Here is a 17,350-nt window from a genome sequence, read left to right on the forward strand (position 1 = left end):
GTACATGAAAGGAATAATTAAATAAAATAATTACAATTTAGACTGGTGGAGATGAAAACCCTAAAAGGTAATTAGAGTTCTATATTAGAGGGTTTTTGGGTCATTATTGCACACACAGGTTTTGAAGAGCAACTCTGGAGTTTGGAAAATAAGGGAATTTTCGTGGCTTGAAGGATTTGGTTGCAATAGGAATTTCACCAGTTGTCATACTTTAGCATTGGTGTGAAGTAGGGTTTGAAATCTCGTGAATGCATTTTCAATTGGAAAAGATCTGTTTGCTTCGTGCTTGATTGGGTGGTTGAAATTTTGTTTATCATCTTGATTGTTGTCCATATCTGATTGAAATTGGTTTCTCATTGTTTTACAAAAGAAAATTTTAAGAGAAAACATAATTGTGAGCTAGGGTTTGGTTGAATATGATTGAATCAAATTTACAATTTGTTTTATAATTCTTCTTGTTTGTTTAAAAAAACAAATTACATAGATTTAATCGACAATTAGGTTGTAATCTTCTTATTATATATATCCATATATATTTGATTATAGATATTTATGAATTCGATTTAAAAAAAGTAGTAGGTTGTTGGAAAGTTTTTGTACCAGACCTGTACCTGCACCTGCACAAAAGAAAAGAAAATAAAAATATTTTTATTAGAAAGTCTCTTATAAAATAAATTTAATTAAAAATAATAATAAAACTAAATTAAAAATAAAATAAAAATCAAATCACACCATACATATATGTGGGGACATTGTCGGAAAACATGCTCCACTTGAATGGACGATAAACTTACGAAAGGGGAGTACTAACATTTTTTTTGGCTTTACTTTAAAAATACTCAAACCTATGTACTTCCTATTCCATGTAGGTAAGAGGTATCTACTAGTTTTGAAAAAGAAAAGAAAAGTTAAAAGGCCCCTTTTTATAGTTTTAGTATTATTTAGTTTATTCAATTAATTTATGATTTGATTAGATTAAATTGACCTTTATATAATTGGTTATTTAATTGAATTTCAGTTTATGTTGTTTCTATATTTAATTATAGTTTATTTAATCTATAGTTAATTTATGATAACTTACATGGAATTTTATAAATTAAGTTAGTTAATTTATGATTATAAATAGGTCTTATTTATAAATTTATTTTTTTAGAATTTGATATAATTTAAACAATAATTTATCTTGATTAAAATGAATTGAAATTATAATTAACATTAATTATATTAAAGGGTTATTTTATTTTTTGTTCACACAATCTTATGGCCAAAATAATTTGGTGAAAAAAAAACAAACAAAATAAATGAATTAAATCATATGAATGAAACCCATGGTTTTCTATATTTTCTTTTTGGGTTTTTTTTGTGGTAATTATTCTAGGATGATTTAGTATTTTATTGTGATGGTTTTTCTTTGAGTTGTTTAGATCAAAGAAACGTGAATCGGAATCGGATCGGAATCGGCAAGGTTGAATCGAATCGTGAATCGGCAATGAATCGGCGATGAATCGGCAAATTTGAAAAAACCTTGTAAATTTAAAGATTTTAACAATTTAAAACTTATTTCATGCCCTTTATTGAATGTAACTTAAGCACACTATAACATCATCAAATAGAAGTTAAAACTTAACATACATAAACATGGAACATAAAATCCATCACATACGTAACTATGTTATCTAAAATGTAAATTGTAGGCTAGCTGAAGTAAATAGAAATCAAATGATCATAATGATTTAAATCATAGAATGTATGTAAGATGATCCATAAGACATCAAATCATAAATTTATGTAAGAATCTAAGATGAAGATCCATGAAAGTTTGAAACATATGTCTATCAATGATTCAGTATCAATATCTGTAAACAAAATATAAAAACAAGGCTCCAGCTCAAGCCTCAGGCTCATAGTCATCATCATCCTCAACATCATCCTCAAGCTCGGCTACAGCCTCAGCCTCAGCCTCTGAGTATCCAGTCTGCCTAGTAGCAAGGCGTCTAATGTAGGTCCTAGAGGACTGTCGAGCCATATCTCCCGCATATAAGATGGGCTCACGAATGTCGCTAGGGCCTGTGCCTGTGCGTGCACGTGTGCGTCTACCAATGCTTGAAGAACGTGCTCTAGCTGCCTCAGCCTCTATATCCACCTGGTCAATCCACGCACGGTCTTCCTCAGTGAAGACTGGATCTACAACCTCTGTGAGCCACTCTGATTCTGGATCAATCTCCTCCAGAATGATCGGAGAGGAGTCAGTGCCCAAAATCTGTCTGATCCTAAGACGGAGGTTGTAATGAACGAAGACAAGATCATTCAACCTCTGCACTGTCAACCTGTTTCTCCTCTTCGAGTGGATGTGCTCGAACATGGACCAACTGCGCTCACATCCAGAAGCGCTGCTTGGCTGACTCAGAATACGAATGGCAATTTTTTGAAGTTTTGGGGTTGTGGCCCCAAACATTTGCCACCATCTATCTGAAATAAGGGAAAATAAAAATAATTAGTCTCATTTACAAATTACAAATTACAAGTTAACTCTAAAATTACATAATCAACTTTAAGTTTAGAATCTAGATTCATGAACATTGAATATATTATTTAATTTTTACCTGGCTGTATTGTTTCCCGAGCATCTATGGCTACCCTGCTAGAGAAAAGTGGCCCTTCTTTATTATTGAACTTATCAAGCTCAATAATTGCAGCACTGCTATCCTCATCAGTACTCAACCTCTGGATCACTGTATATAATCCGGTGAGAACCTCCTCATCCGCCTTGAAGTCAGGACGGAAACGAAATGCTGAATTCAAAAAGTAAGCTGCTGCATGGATGGGTCTGTGGAGCTGATTCTGCCATCTCCTATCAATGATGTCCCAAATAGGGGCATACTTCTCCTGCACTCCTGCATACTGAGCTCTAATGGCCTCCTTGGCCCTATCCATGCCCTCATATATGTAGCCCATAGAGGGCTTCTCCCCAGCAGCAGTTCGTAGGAGAGATACAAGAGGCTCAGTGGCCTACATATAAAGTAAAACAAAAATTTGAGTCAAAACTTAAACATAGAATAATTCAATAATATAACTTAAGGTAAAACTAAATCATTAAACAATTAGCATAGTAAACTGTAAAATATTAAATGTTAAATTGCAATAAAATTACCTTAAGGATTTCTCTAGCAGGTTTCCAAAAACCATCATCATCAAATATGCAATCCACCACATCTATCCCTGCAGTGGTCGTAGCATAGGAAGATGAAATCCACTCCCGCCCAACAAACATGCTCCTCAAATCATCCCTTGATGTCAACAAGGACTTCAAGGTGATGAAATTCGAGGCAAACCTCGTGATCCCTGGACGAGCTAACTCTTTGTCTCCTGCGTACTTCCTCATTGTGCTAAGGACAAATGAATGATTATAAATAAACTTGCATATGTTTTTTGCCCTTTCCGCACATGACTTGACCCACTCAAGTTTGCCAATTTCCTCCAACATGAGGTCAAGGCAGTGTGCTGCACAAGGGAACCAAAATATGGTGGGGTGCCTCTCCATCAAAAGTTTGCCTACAACAATTTTAAGATAATTAGAAATTCAAATTTCAAACATGTTAGAACTTAGGAAACTTAGAAATTCTAAGTTAGAATTAGAAAAAGTTCAAAATTCAAATAAATTTATTTTCAAAACTTAAAAAGTTAAAAGTTTACCTGCAGCAACATAACTTGCTGCATTATCCGTCACCACTTGCACCACATGTTGTTCCCCCACCTCTGCTATAACTTCCTCAATAACCTCACATAAGTATGTGGCGTTTTTTACATGAGTAGAAGCATCAATGGATTTCAGGAACATGGTATATCCTACAAGTAACAAAACAACGAATTATAATTACTATTAGCAATCAACAAATCAAAATTTGAAATAGTCAATCACGATTCAAAATTATGTATGTAGGAAAGTAGAATAATCAATCACCTCCACAGGATACAAGAAAATTGAGGAGTGTTCTTCCCCTCCTATTTGTCCAATCATCAGTCATGATGGTGCAACCCTTTTTGATCCACTCCTTTCGGTTGTCCTCAAGCTCATGCCTCATATCCTCAACCATTTCCTCCAGGAGGTATCCACTCAACTCAGCCTCAGTTGGGGCTTTAAACCCCGGACCACAAATGGTAACTGCATCTATCATGTTCTGCCAATAAGGAGTCCTGTCACAAATAGATAATGATATTGATTAGAAATTTAGATGTGAAAAACTAAAATCATAAAACAAGTAGATATAATTAAAGTTTTACTTTTACTTTTAACTTTAACTTTGAAGATAATAAAGAAAAAAGAATCAATTACCTGGCTGCAATAAATGGAATGTTGCAAAAGTACCAGAATTTGCAAATCTCTTTTGTGGCAGCATCATGAATCTCCTTGTTCAAACCCATGCCCTCAAGCGTGGGTTGGGAGCCAGGAGTAGTGCGGGGCACAAAGTAACTATCCATTCTGCTTTTCCGCACTCTAGGCCGCAATAGGTTGGTGTTGGACTCTGTCTCAGTATGAGACCGACTACCACTAACACTCACATGAGCACTAGCACTAGGATGAAAAGGAGGCCTAGAAGAACCCTCTCCAACACAACCTACGGATGCGGAAGCTGATGCAGATGCACTTGCAGATGTAGATGCGGTTGCGGATGTGGAAGCACGAGAGCCAATACCTCTTAACCCTTCAAGTTGCATTTTCTTAGTCAACTTGTCTTGTTCAATTTTTTCTAATGCCACTAAACAAGAGCGTTTTGCCTCAGCGGTTTGTTGAGTGCAAACTGTGACATCATGGCCAGGTATGCCAGCAATGTGGTATTTCAATCTATAGATACCTCCCGAATTTATTTTTTCTTTGCAAAATATACATTTTGTTTGATATTTGGTTCTCCCAGGAAACTCTTCATTATATTTCCAGCATTCATCTTTTTTACGCATTGTGGAAATTGGAAAATGAAAGCAAAGGGCTGCTGCAATAAAAAAATTCATGTAAAAAATCAAAGTTTGCAACTAATAAACAAAAACTACAAAACAACAAACCCTAGTTTGCAATTTAGTAGAAATAAAAAACATTCAAGATTTGTAAATGAACACTAAAAAAATTTAACAAAAAATGCATACTACACTAACATGCAAAAAAAAAACCAACACTTACCTCTTGCAAATGAGTTGAGGAGTGTTGATATTGACTCCTTAATGCTCCCAATGCAATTTATGGCCTCCCCAAATGGACTTCTGATCTCTTTGGTGCTCTTCCTTCTTGCCGGTTGGAAACCTATGGATTCTCTTTTCTCTTATTCTCTCTCACTCTTCCTCTCTTCTACTCATACTAAGCAAATAGAAGGCTCTTTAGGGTTATAACAAAGAGGAAAGTCAACTTAGAAAGTAAATAAAACATGTGTTTTAAAAAAAAAATTGAACTTTCTATCCTTGCTGCCGCGGTCGATTTCTGGAGATTCACGATGGCGATTTTGGCGATTTTTGCCATGAATCGCCGATTTTGGCGATTCAGGCGATTCACAAGAAAAAATCGCCGCCAGCGATTTCCGATTCCAAAAAAATCGGGAGCCATGAATTTTATCACGATTTCGGCGATTTCATGGCGATTTTTGGAACTATGGTTTAGATGGCCAACTAGGACGTACGCCAGAGGGTTTCTTTTTATGATTTCTTCTATGATATTTATCTGCTTTAGACTTACGATGAGCTTTTATTTTAATTTGAAAATTGCATTTATGAGACTTGCTATGTGGTGCATTTATGTTTATTGGGTTGGGAGAACCAATTTGTTTTCTGGCTGCCTGCTAAGGAACCGAGTTTGATCACTAGGGGTGTTGTTGTATGGGACACAACTGTGTTTTATGTGCTTAGGAGAGGTTGTTTAGGTATATATCTTTGAAAGTGGCTTGCACTAGGGGTCCGAGACCCGAAGTGGTCATTGCTAGGGTAACCTATTGTAAGTTATGTAATAAGTGATAATCTAGTAATTAATATTTTGGGGAAACACACTAAAAAGATAAGTTAGAGATATTTGCCCCACCTATGCCTTGAGTGCTTGTATAGAGTAAGGATGGGAATGAGATGACAGTGTTGGAAATATTCAAGACTATGCTAAGTTATTGAGAGGGGAGGGGGGAATCAGTTACTTATAAAACTTCTACCAATTTCAATTCTTTAATCCAATAAACCACTTAGCATTTAATTCATCACATCTGATCTAATTGCATACATGAGAAACTGAAAATATAAAAGCATCCACAACACTTGAACACACAGAACTGCTCAGTTTGCATTGCACACTAACTGAATCTGCTCGATAACCACTGGAGTTGGTCCAAAGGACTCGGTAGAAACTGTAAAGCTCGATGGCTACTGAATTACATGGAAAACATTGTAAACTGTTCAATGAGCTCGGTAGCTGTATAGAATCTGAATAAGCGTGTGTCACTAATAACAAACTTGACTGATATGTCAACAATCTCCCCCTTTGGCATTAGTTACAAAAATACTTATTAGCCCAAAATTGAATAACTTGTCTTCATCACCATGTGATACTAGCTCGGTCTATTTTTGAAATTTTTCAAAATTGATCTTTGTAAGATATATACAGAGTATATCTACATCATTGAAAGATCCTTGATGGATCTCTTCTGCTGATCTGCTGTAATTTTATATTTTTAAATTTGTTTTCCCTGTTTATTAAAATTTTCTTGCAGAGCTAGACAAAAGTTGCAGAAGGGTTTGATTGTTTTATATTTTTGATAATTTTTCAATAAGGAATAGCAGAAGTACAATAACATGAACCAGTTCTGAGAATGTATTCCAAATACATTTAAAGCAAAGTCGCTTCAAGCAGATTTTTTTGAATATACGCCTAATATATAACTAGATGAAGATTTACAATAATATCCAGATGATTACAACCAAGAATAAAGCCAATCTGAAGGCGTGAAGGTGAAATATGAGCCCAGAAGGAAGCTACGGCTAGAATCTAGCTCTCAAATGCTGTACGTGAAAAAGTAGATGGCTGCCAGGAGTGGCTGTACAACTGCAAAGTGCCCACACGTGGGTAAAATACCCAAACCCCAGCTAAAACTCTAACTCAGTACTGTGTTCCCCAGAAGAAACAATGCACAATCTCCAAGATGCTTCTTACTGCAAGAATCCAGACCACTTTTTTGGGGGCTACGTTCCAAACAGGCAAAACAAGTGGATTTGGCATCCCAAATGCTGAAAGCTCAATCAGAGGCCAAAACACAAATCCAAGATGTAATATGTCAATAATGCCTTCAAACCTTGTCTTTACCTCCTTTTAACCCACCAAACTTAGCTCGAACCCTAAAAGTGTCCCCATGTCGCATTGGGTTATAAAATAATATATTTCTCATTTTTAAAGTGGCCAAGTATCCAGAAAATGACCTTTTTTCCAATAGAAAGAAATCCATCCACCGAAATGCTCTGAGTCAAAAGAGAAATATTTAGAAAAGTTGAAGACCTTTCCAATGAGCTATTACACCAAGGGATATTCACCTAGATGAGGCCAAAAAACCTCTTATTACTCCAAAATGGCTATAACTTAGCCTTATTTAAATTATTAAAATGCTGACTTAGGAGAATATTTAAATATATTAAAATATTTCCTAAATAGCAAACTGATAGCCAAAACACTTCTACAAGGTGAAATTGAACTTGTCACCCCCTGTGACTGATGCCAGATAATCTAAAATAACTGACAATTTCATCTCTCAAAATTATGGATACTCCTAAAAAATAGAAACGTCTCCGAATCTCTCGAAACTGAAACCATAGAATGATCTCGTAGATACTCAAGACTATAACCCATCTCCACCTCCTAAAATGTAGGAAACTCCTCCTACAATTAAGGAACTTCTCTCAATTGCCCTTCTATTGTTTGAAACTCCAGATCCAAACACTATATACCCTGACTGAGTCTCTAAACACCACTGCCAGCCTACTGGACTCCCTGATAGGCTAACTCTATCGTCTCTGATGTCCACTCTAGAAAGGGGACATGACAATCATAGCATATATCTCCCCCATACTATGTGATCTATTATGTACATGTAACTTTTCTCTTATATACATATCTCCCCTTGTAACTCTGCTCTTCTCCCTCTTTAACTTTTCTCCCATATCCCATCTCTTCTCATATCTCGTCTCCCCCTTTAACTCTGCTCTTCTCCCCCTTTTTGACAGTAATGCCAAAGATTTATTCAACATATTTATAGGGAGACACCAAAATGAGATAAGAATTCAGAGTGTACCTTGAGGGTAATTGCCAATGTTTTATCCTAGTTCTCTTGAAGAACCTTACATGTCTGAATGGCAATTTTCACTTCTGTTGAGAGTTCAATCATGTGGTCAGCAACAGAGAAGTTGTTATCATGAATCAGGGTCTTCGAATATACAATGTGCTTCCTCATAGAATCCATGATTGGAAGGATCATATTTTGGATATCAACCAGTGTTGAGCGAATCCTTGCTTCTACTTTCAATAACTCTGCTTGCATATTTGACAAAAATCTGATCTTCTTAAAATGTGCAGAGCTTGAACTGGGGTCAAGTTGCAACTGCTGAGCACTTGCCTTAAGATCAGTGTCAATTTTGGACAATTTGTCCTTAACTTCTTTGGTATACTCGGTGACATCACATAGCTTTGCAAAAAGCGATGACACATTAGAATAGGACACCTCAAGATTGACCAAAATTGTTGATAACTCAACTTGATTAATAGTAATTTGCTAAGCAATGTGCTCCAACACTTTATTATTAAACTTATTTTCTGCCTTTTCAACCAACTTTTCTTGTCCCTCAGTGTCCTCTTTGAACTTTTGGACTGCCTCTTCAAGCTGAAACAAAATAGGTTGAGAAGAATCAACCTCAATTCCAATAGCCTCAGACAAAATGTTCTTGGCATCATCCAATATCTTGTATTCTTTGTCTCTTTCTTCTCTCAATTTTTGCTGCTTGGCCTTTTTCTGAAGAAGTTCACCAACTATTTGCATTTGATCTGCAGAAAGATTGTAGAAATCCCATTTGGGAATTTCTATTTCCTCATCCAAATCTATATCTTCTTCTATCTCCTTTCCTTTCAAAAATTTTGTACTCGGTTGCGCCTTATCTCAACTTTCCTTGTACTTATTGCCTTAGTACTTGGAATGGAAACAATAGTAGACATACTCGAGCTTGCAGTAAAAACTGATATAGCACTGACTGGTGGAATACTTACAGAGATGCTAGAAGAATCCAAAATTGATGAAGCCAAAATTGTAGAATCCAAAACTGAAGTAGACAAAACTGGAGTGCTTACCATGGATGAGCTCAAAACTGAAGAAGTCAAAATTGGAAAGGTGATGACTGAAGAACTCAACTCGGTAGATGGAGTAAACTGCAGCTCGATTGATGAAGTGGAAGTCACTCCTGTCAATGATACGCTGAGCTATGTTGGGGCAAAGAGTGATTGGACATTTGATGTATTTGAAGTAGTCACAATCAAACTTGCTGAAGCTGCCTCCATACTGATGTTGTCAAGGGTTTGCTCGGGGAGTGAGGAAGTGAGGCAATGACTACAGCTGCTATCTTTACTGGGTCAGTCTCCTCATCATCTTCCTTATCTTCCTCGGTAGCTTCTACACCTTGCTCCTCTTCATCTTCCTTTTCTTTAGCTTCTTGCTTCTTATACTCTTCATAATCAATAGTAACATAATTAGTTGATCCTTCATCATCCTCTTCATCCTTACCTTCTTCTTCATCATCCTTTACATCCACTGGGAATTCACTTGGTTTATGAAGATGATAAATGTTCTTCCACATGTTTGTAGCAATCTTAACTACATGCTCTATATTTTTGATCAAAATTAAACATGTATTAAACCTTAGAGTCATTTTATCTTCATTTTTCTTTAAAGACTCTTTTACCTCAGCATCTGTTAAGCTTGGTAGTAACTGCCTCAGGGTTTGTGCATATATGTCTTTTGTTGTTTGCATTGCAAAATCCCATCTTGGCTTTATTTTCTCTAACAATTCATTAGAGATTTGAGAGGCGATCTGATCTAGTGAGTACTTCCATTTTCCCATTTTTGTCAGCACCAGTTCATCAACTTGTTTCTACTCTGCCTCTGTCCTTGTCTCATACTTCAAAGATTTAAAATTTGTTATACCAACACCTTCTTCCGTTTGCTGTAACCTTTCCTGGAAGGTGGGAGGAGGTCTGCTAAGTACAATATCACTTCCTTTCTTCCTGGACCTCCTTTTGAAGACTGCAGTGGATGCCTTTGGAGGCTTGGTGATGATCATGTTGCCTTTTTTCTTCAAAGGTTCTTCTTCTTCTTCTGTTTCTTCTTCAGCCTCTGCTTGCTCTTCATCTTCACCTTTGCCCTCAGTTAACATGAGACTGCACTAGATTTCAGTTTGGCTATCCTCCTCTTTGCTTTGTTAACCGCTTGAGGTAGCTTTATTTCCAACTCAATTCTTGCCTTTGCCTCTTCATAAGTACCAAAGTAAGGGGTCTTGGGATCCACAGGTTCATTGACAAGGGCTTCAATGATATCCTTGGTCTCATCAATGTTTACTTCATAGCCAAGAGGCTTGACCCACACAATTCTAGGCTTGACTGCCTGGATGTATACCTTGTTACTATCAACCATAAAACATACATCATCCTTGTAGTCCTCAACTAACTTCTTAGGTATCCTGAACCTATTGTTCATTTTATCCTTGAACACATCGAAGTAGTTGTCCATGACGCTGCCATAGTTTTTTCCCATTTCTGCAATGTATTCATTTATTTGGTACAATACTGGCACATCCTTTCTCCAGACTACAGTGCCTTTGGAAGGGAAAAACTTTTGCACATAAAAGATTAAATATGTTAACAAAGAACCGAATTTGCATGGGTTGTTCTTGGAAGTCCTAATAATTTCCATATTCTTATTGAATTGCTTCAGTAACGACTCGGCGAGGTCTAAGACAGGTTATTCTTCACCACTTTGAATGCCAAGTCCACAACTTCACATGATACACTGTTGAGACGGCTTGAACTATATATCTTGTGAGCTATAACATGAATACCAAACTTGAGTTCTGCATCTGTAACACTACTTATTTTCATGCTTCTGCCATCCCACTCGGCTTGGATTTTCTTTTCCAATTCAGCTCGACCTAGGGTTTTGGTGGTTTTGGCTTTGGTGAGCATGGGAAGGCCAGTGATTCGATGAATCATCTTCTTGTTTATCAATATTGGCTGCTCCAACCATAGTTGACCATTGTGCACTCGGCTAAGAATATACCTAATCCACTTAACTTGAAACTCTCGGGGCATATGGGGAATGTGAGTTAAACCTTTTGCTTCCAAATGTTGATGCTTGGGTTTCAGGGTTCCATCAACACACAACTGAGCTAGGGCATCATCCATCTCAAGAGTACCAATTTCTTGAATTGCACATTTAAAGTGAGTTCAAATGTCGTTAACAAGAAGTACCTTAGGAGGGATTTGAGATTGAGCTCCGTTTGGGTCTAGGGTTTCTGCAACCGTGGGCACGAGCTTGAAGTTCGGCGCCTTCCATTCAACACTTTGAACCAACATATCAGAACCTTTCTTTGCCTTGCTGCTGCTGCTGGATGCCATTTTCACTCGGTAGCTTGAGAGAACTTCGAAAATGATCACATGAAATTTGCTCAAGTCACTTGATTGCATAGAAAATAGCTTCTTCGCAATATCACTTGAGAATTTAGGGTGAAAAATGAATTCACTTCCATACCTTTTGATAAATTTTTTGCCATTAATGCTCGGTGCGACGGTAGATGAGTTAACATAATGCTTGATAGACTGTCATCCACTACTCTGTATTAATCACTCGGTGAAGTCTTCATGACTCCGTAACCATAAGTGCCTTCGTTACTCCCGACCTTGCTTGGTAGAGTCTGTGACCCGACCTTACTTGGTAGAGAAGGTAACTCGGTAATGACTGATACAGATCTTGCTCAGTGATCCCTTTGTATCTTGCATACGGATTTGGATCTTTGTCACCTTTCAATTGGAACTGATTCAGATGTCTTCTTTGATAGCCTGGTTCCAATCCTTTCTTAAGAACTTAATTAGAAGTGGTAGAGTCACCCAGTTCTTGAGTGACTTGACCATCATTACTTGGACCAATATCCTTGGTAGACTTAAGAATCCATTGCTGTCTCATCTGCTTTCGAATGTTATCAGCTTTTGCCTTCTTCTCATCTTCAATCTTACCAGTAGTCATACAATTCTTGGCAATATGACCAAGTTTTGTACAAATGTAACATCTTATGGTGGTATCTCTTTTCCTCATATGATGCTTAAAACAATTCATACCAATGCGTCCATATTCTCCACAGTAATGACATCTACACCAGGTATTGTAATCCCAACCAAATATTGCTTTCACAATTTGCTCTGCAGGATTCAATGTCTTTGTTTTGCATTCTGATGCCTTGTGTCCATGTTTCTTGCATTTATGATAGTTGCCTTCAAATTTTGGTTTCTCTTTGCATTCGTTAGCTTTGTGACCATGTTGATTGCAATTGTAGCATTTTCCATTGAATTTTGCTTTTCCATTACTCCAACATTTGTTTGATGTATGACCTATCTTATCACAGTGATTGCAAGTAGGTCTTTGATTCCTTTGAGCACCTTGTTTGGAGGATTCACCTTCTTCTTTGTATCTAATTCCTATTTTTCCTTTTTGCCTATAGAGGTTTTGCTCATTCAGTTGAACCATGTCTGCTTGAGATTTCATCATTCTTTCATTGATTTGCCTCTCAGTGTTTAAGTCATTTTTCAATGTTTTATTGATTTGCTTTTCAGATCTCAGCTCATTTCTTATTCTTTCATTGATTTGTCTTTCAAAATTTATATCATTCCTTAGTCTTTCATTGATCCGTCTTTGGCTCATGATTTCCTCATTTGCTTTGGAGATTTGATCCATAAGATCTGCATGCTGAAAGGATTGGTTTTGGATCGCATTGTTCCTTCCATCCATTTCTTCTCTTATCTTGTTTCTTTGTTCCAAGATTTCAAATAACCTTATTGACTGAATTTCTTGTTCTCTTTTCAACTTTCTTACTTTTTCTTGCAGGGAACCATTCTTCTCTAGGAGTTCTTTGATTGCATCATTTGCTTCATCTGAACTACTTGAAGGAAAAAAATCTTCAATTCTTTCTTCAGTGTAGAGATGATCATTTATTTGATTTGCAAGTTCCTTTCTTCTTTTCAAAGATTGGGAAAGTTGCTCTTTAGCTTTCTTGAGTTGAGCAATGGCCATTTCCAGATCCAACTTTTCATTGTCAATAGCTTTGTCAAGTCTGAAAATCTCCATATCTTTGATCTTTGCTCAAGTTGTTAAACTTTCTCCTGAGAACCACAAAGCTCTGATACCAATTGTTGGAAATATTCAAGACTAATGCTAAGTTACTGAGAGGGGAGGGGTGAATTAGTAACTTTTAAAACTTCTACAAATTTCAATTTTTTAATCCAATAAACCATTTAGCATATAATTTATCACATCTGATTTAATCGCTTGCATGAGAAACTGAAAATATAAAAGCATCCACAACATTTGAACACACAGAACTACTCAGTTTGCACTGCTAAACTTCACACTAACTGAATCTGCTCGGTAACCACTGGAGTTGGTCCAAAGGACTCGGTAGAAACTGTAAAGCTCTATGGCTATTGAATTACATGGCAAACACTGTAAATTGTTCAATGAGCTTAGTAGCTGTACAAAATTTGAATAAGTGTGTGTCACTAATAACAAACTTGACTGATATGTCAATAGATAGCATGACTGGTTTGCCTCGTCTTCTTGAGAGGGTTTTCTGGTTCCGCATGTGTCATGTTGAGGGTCTGGGGTTCAGAGTGACCAGTCTAGGGTAACTCAATACTTGAGGGTCCGGGGTCTATTGAGAGACCAATCCAGGGTAACTCAAGTAGTTTGACCATGTGATAACGCTCCCTAGAATGTAGCCTAAGTCTTCTCTGTAGATTTTGTTTACACCTCGAGTTGTGTACTTATTGTTGGATGTATTTAATGTGGTTATTTACTTTCATTAATGATGATTGGTGATTCATGGATGATGTATTTTTGACATGTGGTTCTTAACTTGAGGTGGATATCTGTCGTTGACTTTATCTTATGATTTTGGTGATTTTATCTATTCTTGGTATATAAATGATTTTTTTAATGCAGTGTTGGTATTGGATTGAGTGTTCTTTCTTTTGGATTATCTTATCTTCTTGAGTAGTATGTGTTACCTTCTAAGTTACCGGTTCGGATTCCGGTACGGATGCGGGTTCGAGATTCGGGTTCGAAATTTGTCTAAATTTTTTTTGGCTTGGGTTCGGATTTGTTTTGGGTTCATTTGTACAAAACACATGTTTATTTTAAATATGTATATGCGTGTGTATATATGCAACAAAAAAGAAATCCATACTTGAATCTGCCAATAGTAAAGGAAGATAGCAAAATATACCACCAAATCTATGTTTTAGTTCAATAGGACATTAATTGCATCATTTAACACTACATACAACTTGATACACTTGCTTGGTCACATGCATGGAACATATTTCCATATCATGGGGACAGTTTGAGAATGAAAGGAATTGTTAAAAGATAAGTGCAGTTATTTGAGTTTTTATTTTGTATTGGTTAGAGCATTTTTAACTAGGCTATATCAAAAGGTGATACAAATTTGAAGTCTCAGATTCAAACATATCACATTTTTTAGAGACATTTCTCTATAATCAACAATTTAGATGTCACCTGTTGTCAATTTGGATTTCCTTTATAAGCAAATTTTCATTTTCAAACACAAATGCATAAATGACATATAAACATCTTTTTTGGTATTTTTAGTGGTCACAATAGGGTTGAGAGGTCAAAAAAACACTTTAAAAAGTCTAAAAAAATGTACTGAGACCAAATTCAGCCCAGGTCTAGACAATAAATTCTTCAAAATTCACTGAAAATTCTGCATGGGTTCCTCTGACAGAATTTGCAGCAAATTCACAGCTCTGCAAGAGAATTTGGAGAGAATTTGACAAGGACTAGACTTTGTACAGAATTGAACCAGACTTTGAGGGTTGCTGGAGAGAATCTGGTAACTTAGGTTACCTTTGAGATAGTTTGGTTATTAGGAATTCCTTGCTTAGGAATGTTTCATGATTGATTAGCTGTATGTGAATCGTTCATTATCTTCCTTGCACAACGGGAGTGGAAGCCTGACTAGGTAACCATGTGGTCGGGAGGTAATGTCTTCATACCATTTGGGTCCCCCTCATATTGCCAACTATTGGATGTTCATTGCAGGAGATATACCTTTATCATTCTTATTTCTTATCTCAGAGACTTCTTTTCAGTTGATGTATATATGTTATCATGTATTTTGATGTATTATATCTGTTCTCACATACCCTGCAACATGTGCAGTGGATGTTATTTATTAAATATACTTTCATTGTATTAGTTATGCATTTGCTTATACTATTATGTCTCTGTTATTTCTTTATGATCACGAGACATTGTACTTGAGACTTAAACTAATTAATATAAACTTTTTAACATAACTCAACATGGAGGAACCCTTGAGGAATTGAAACTGTATCTGTAATTGCTTATGTGTATGTTTATATTGCTTCCGCATTAATGTTATCTTGATGTTGTTTAAACTTAAAAAAAAAATAGTTCAGTAAACATTGTAACATGTTAGGTTTATTTCTCTTGGGTTCCTGAGTGGGGTGTTACATTTGTTTTTTCATGTGCCTAAATCATGGGTTTTCTGTCTGTTTTTGACTGATTTTCAAACAAAGTTGTTTTCTGTGTGCCTAAAATGTGGGGTTTTCGTCTTTTTTGACTGATTTTCTGCTGTCTGTGTGCCAGTTTTTGCTGGAAGGGTCACATCTTTCATCACAAAAACAGATCATGCTGTTTTTGGAAACTGAAAGTGTTTTTTTTTTGGAGCGCATGAAGGGTTTTTTGCAAGTGCTTTTGTTTTTTGTGCACTCTGTAACATACCAACTATACTATCCATAATAATTAGGAAAATAAAATTTCTCTTATGAGGAAAGAAAATATGCTTTAACAATATAACTGAAATAACTTCCCTCCATTTCCTATGCACATGGATAAGAATTTTACTAACCAACTAAAAAGGAGGTTACCAACTAATTCGCATGAATCCGATTTTAACTAACTCATTCCATTACTTTAGTAGTATAAGAAGCTCAGTTAGAAATTTAACATTAACTTTCATTTGAAAAGAAACTAAAAATATATTGCTATGAAATGTAAATAACAAAATCAATTACCAAAGAATAATTAATGAATCTTGAATGTGTCGGTTCAATCTCTGTTGCACTTCTTTTAGCTTTCGGCCTTCATAGGGTGAAAGATTGTCATCAAGGGTTTTCGCCACACAATGATCACCTACACAACTTCTGTATGGAAGTGGCCTGACCCTTCTCCAGGGCATGAGAGCACAACTTCAATTTTCTTGCCACTCAAGACTTGGTGTAGAACGCACAACTGTCTTAGCCATTCAACCTATAGACATCTTCATCTATTAAGGTGACTTTTCTAGCAAGACGTTGCCCTTCTAGTTCTAGTGACTGATGGTCACTACTTGTAGCACAATACTACCTTGGCTAAGGTTCTAAGGTACAAGAACATTTCCCTGTGCTGTCAATGTCACCACCAGACTCGTTAAGTGTTGAAAAGACCTCTAAATCAAATTACCGCATCTTGATGGAGTTGCTGTCCATATTTAGTGATACTACCCACACACTAGGCCTTAACCACAAAATCTGCCGTCTAGGCTGACCATAATCATCGTTAATGCACAAGTTGGTAAGCATTCAGTTTGTATGTTGTCTACCCCAAGGTTGTAGCCTCTAAGCTTTTCCTATTCCAGGTAGATAGAAGATTGAGGTTATATGAGGATACCTTAGACTTGATCAGACATATCCAGTTCAGTAATAATTAGCAAGACCTGTGTACAAAGACACAAGGGGTTCCACTGGCATGCCATACTTCTCTCTGGTTACAAATCCCTGTTAATGCATGCTGTTATCCACTTCACATAACAAAAGGAAACTCAACTTACAAAATCTAACCATGGCATTTAACAATGAATAGATGAAAGTAAAACCATGCTTGAAATGCAGAACATATACTTCTGATTCATGGGTTTGTTTCATGCTTATCTTCCCTATTATTTCATGTGTGCACTGCTAACCGTAGTGCTATTTATATCTGCTCGAGATAATCCCATATGGAAGACT

General features: G+C 36.4%; 2 protein-coding genes across 3 annotated transcripts in view; one reads left to right on the plus strand and one right to left on the minus strand.

Moving 5' to 3' along the window:
• The window catches only part of LOC149566313 (Peptidase S41 family protein), a 317,692-nt gene that overhangs the window by 23,808 nt on the left and 276,534 nt on the right, over nt 1-17,350 (plus strand). The window lies entirely within an intron of this gene.
• LOC149566314 (uncharacterized) lies at nt 1,767-2,986 on the minus strand. The gene is made up of 2 exons (XM_089817377.1): nt 2,604-2,986; nt 1,767-2,469 (listed from the first exon to the last, which is right to left on the minus strand). Exons 1-2 carry the CDS (start codon nt 2,953-2,955, stop codon nt 1,889-1,891), a joined length of 933 nt encoding a protein of 310 aa, XP_089673503.1. The 5' UTR covers nt 2,956-2,986; the 3' UTR covers nt 1,767-1,888.

This window comes from Cupressus sempervirens, chromosome 3 (genome assembly GCF_028749045.1).
Source record: "Cupressus sempervirens isolate cs-2001-9-10 chromosome 3, ASM2874904v1, whole genome shotgun sequence".
Lineage (NCBI taxonomy): Eukaryota > Viridiplantae > Streptophyta > Pinopsida > Cupressales > Cupressaceae > Cupressus > Cupressus sempervirens.

Excerpts from the sequence above, each read along its gene's own strand:
- LOC149566314 (XM_089817377.1), bottom strand. The coding sequence starts at position 2,955 with ATGGGCTACATATATGAGGGCATGGATAGGGCCAAGGAGGCCATTAGA. Across the intron at positions 2,470-2,603 it reads TCGGGAAACAATACAGCCAG|ATAGATGGTGGCAAATGTTT; the intron begins GTAAAAATTAAA and ends CCCTTATTTCAG.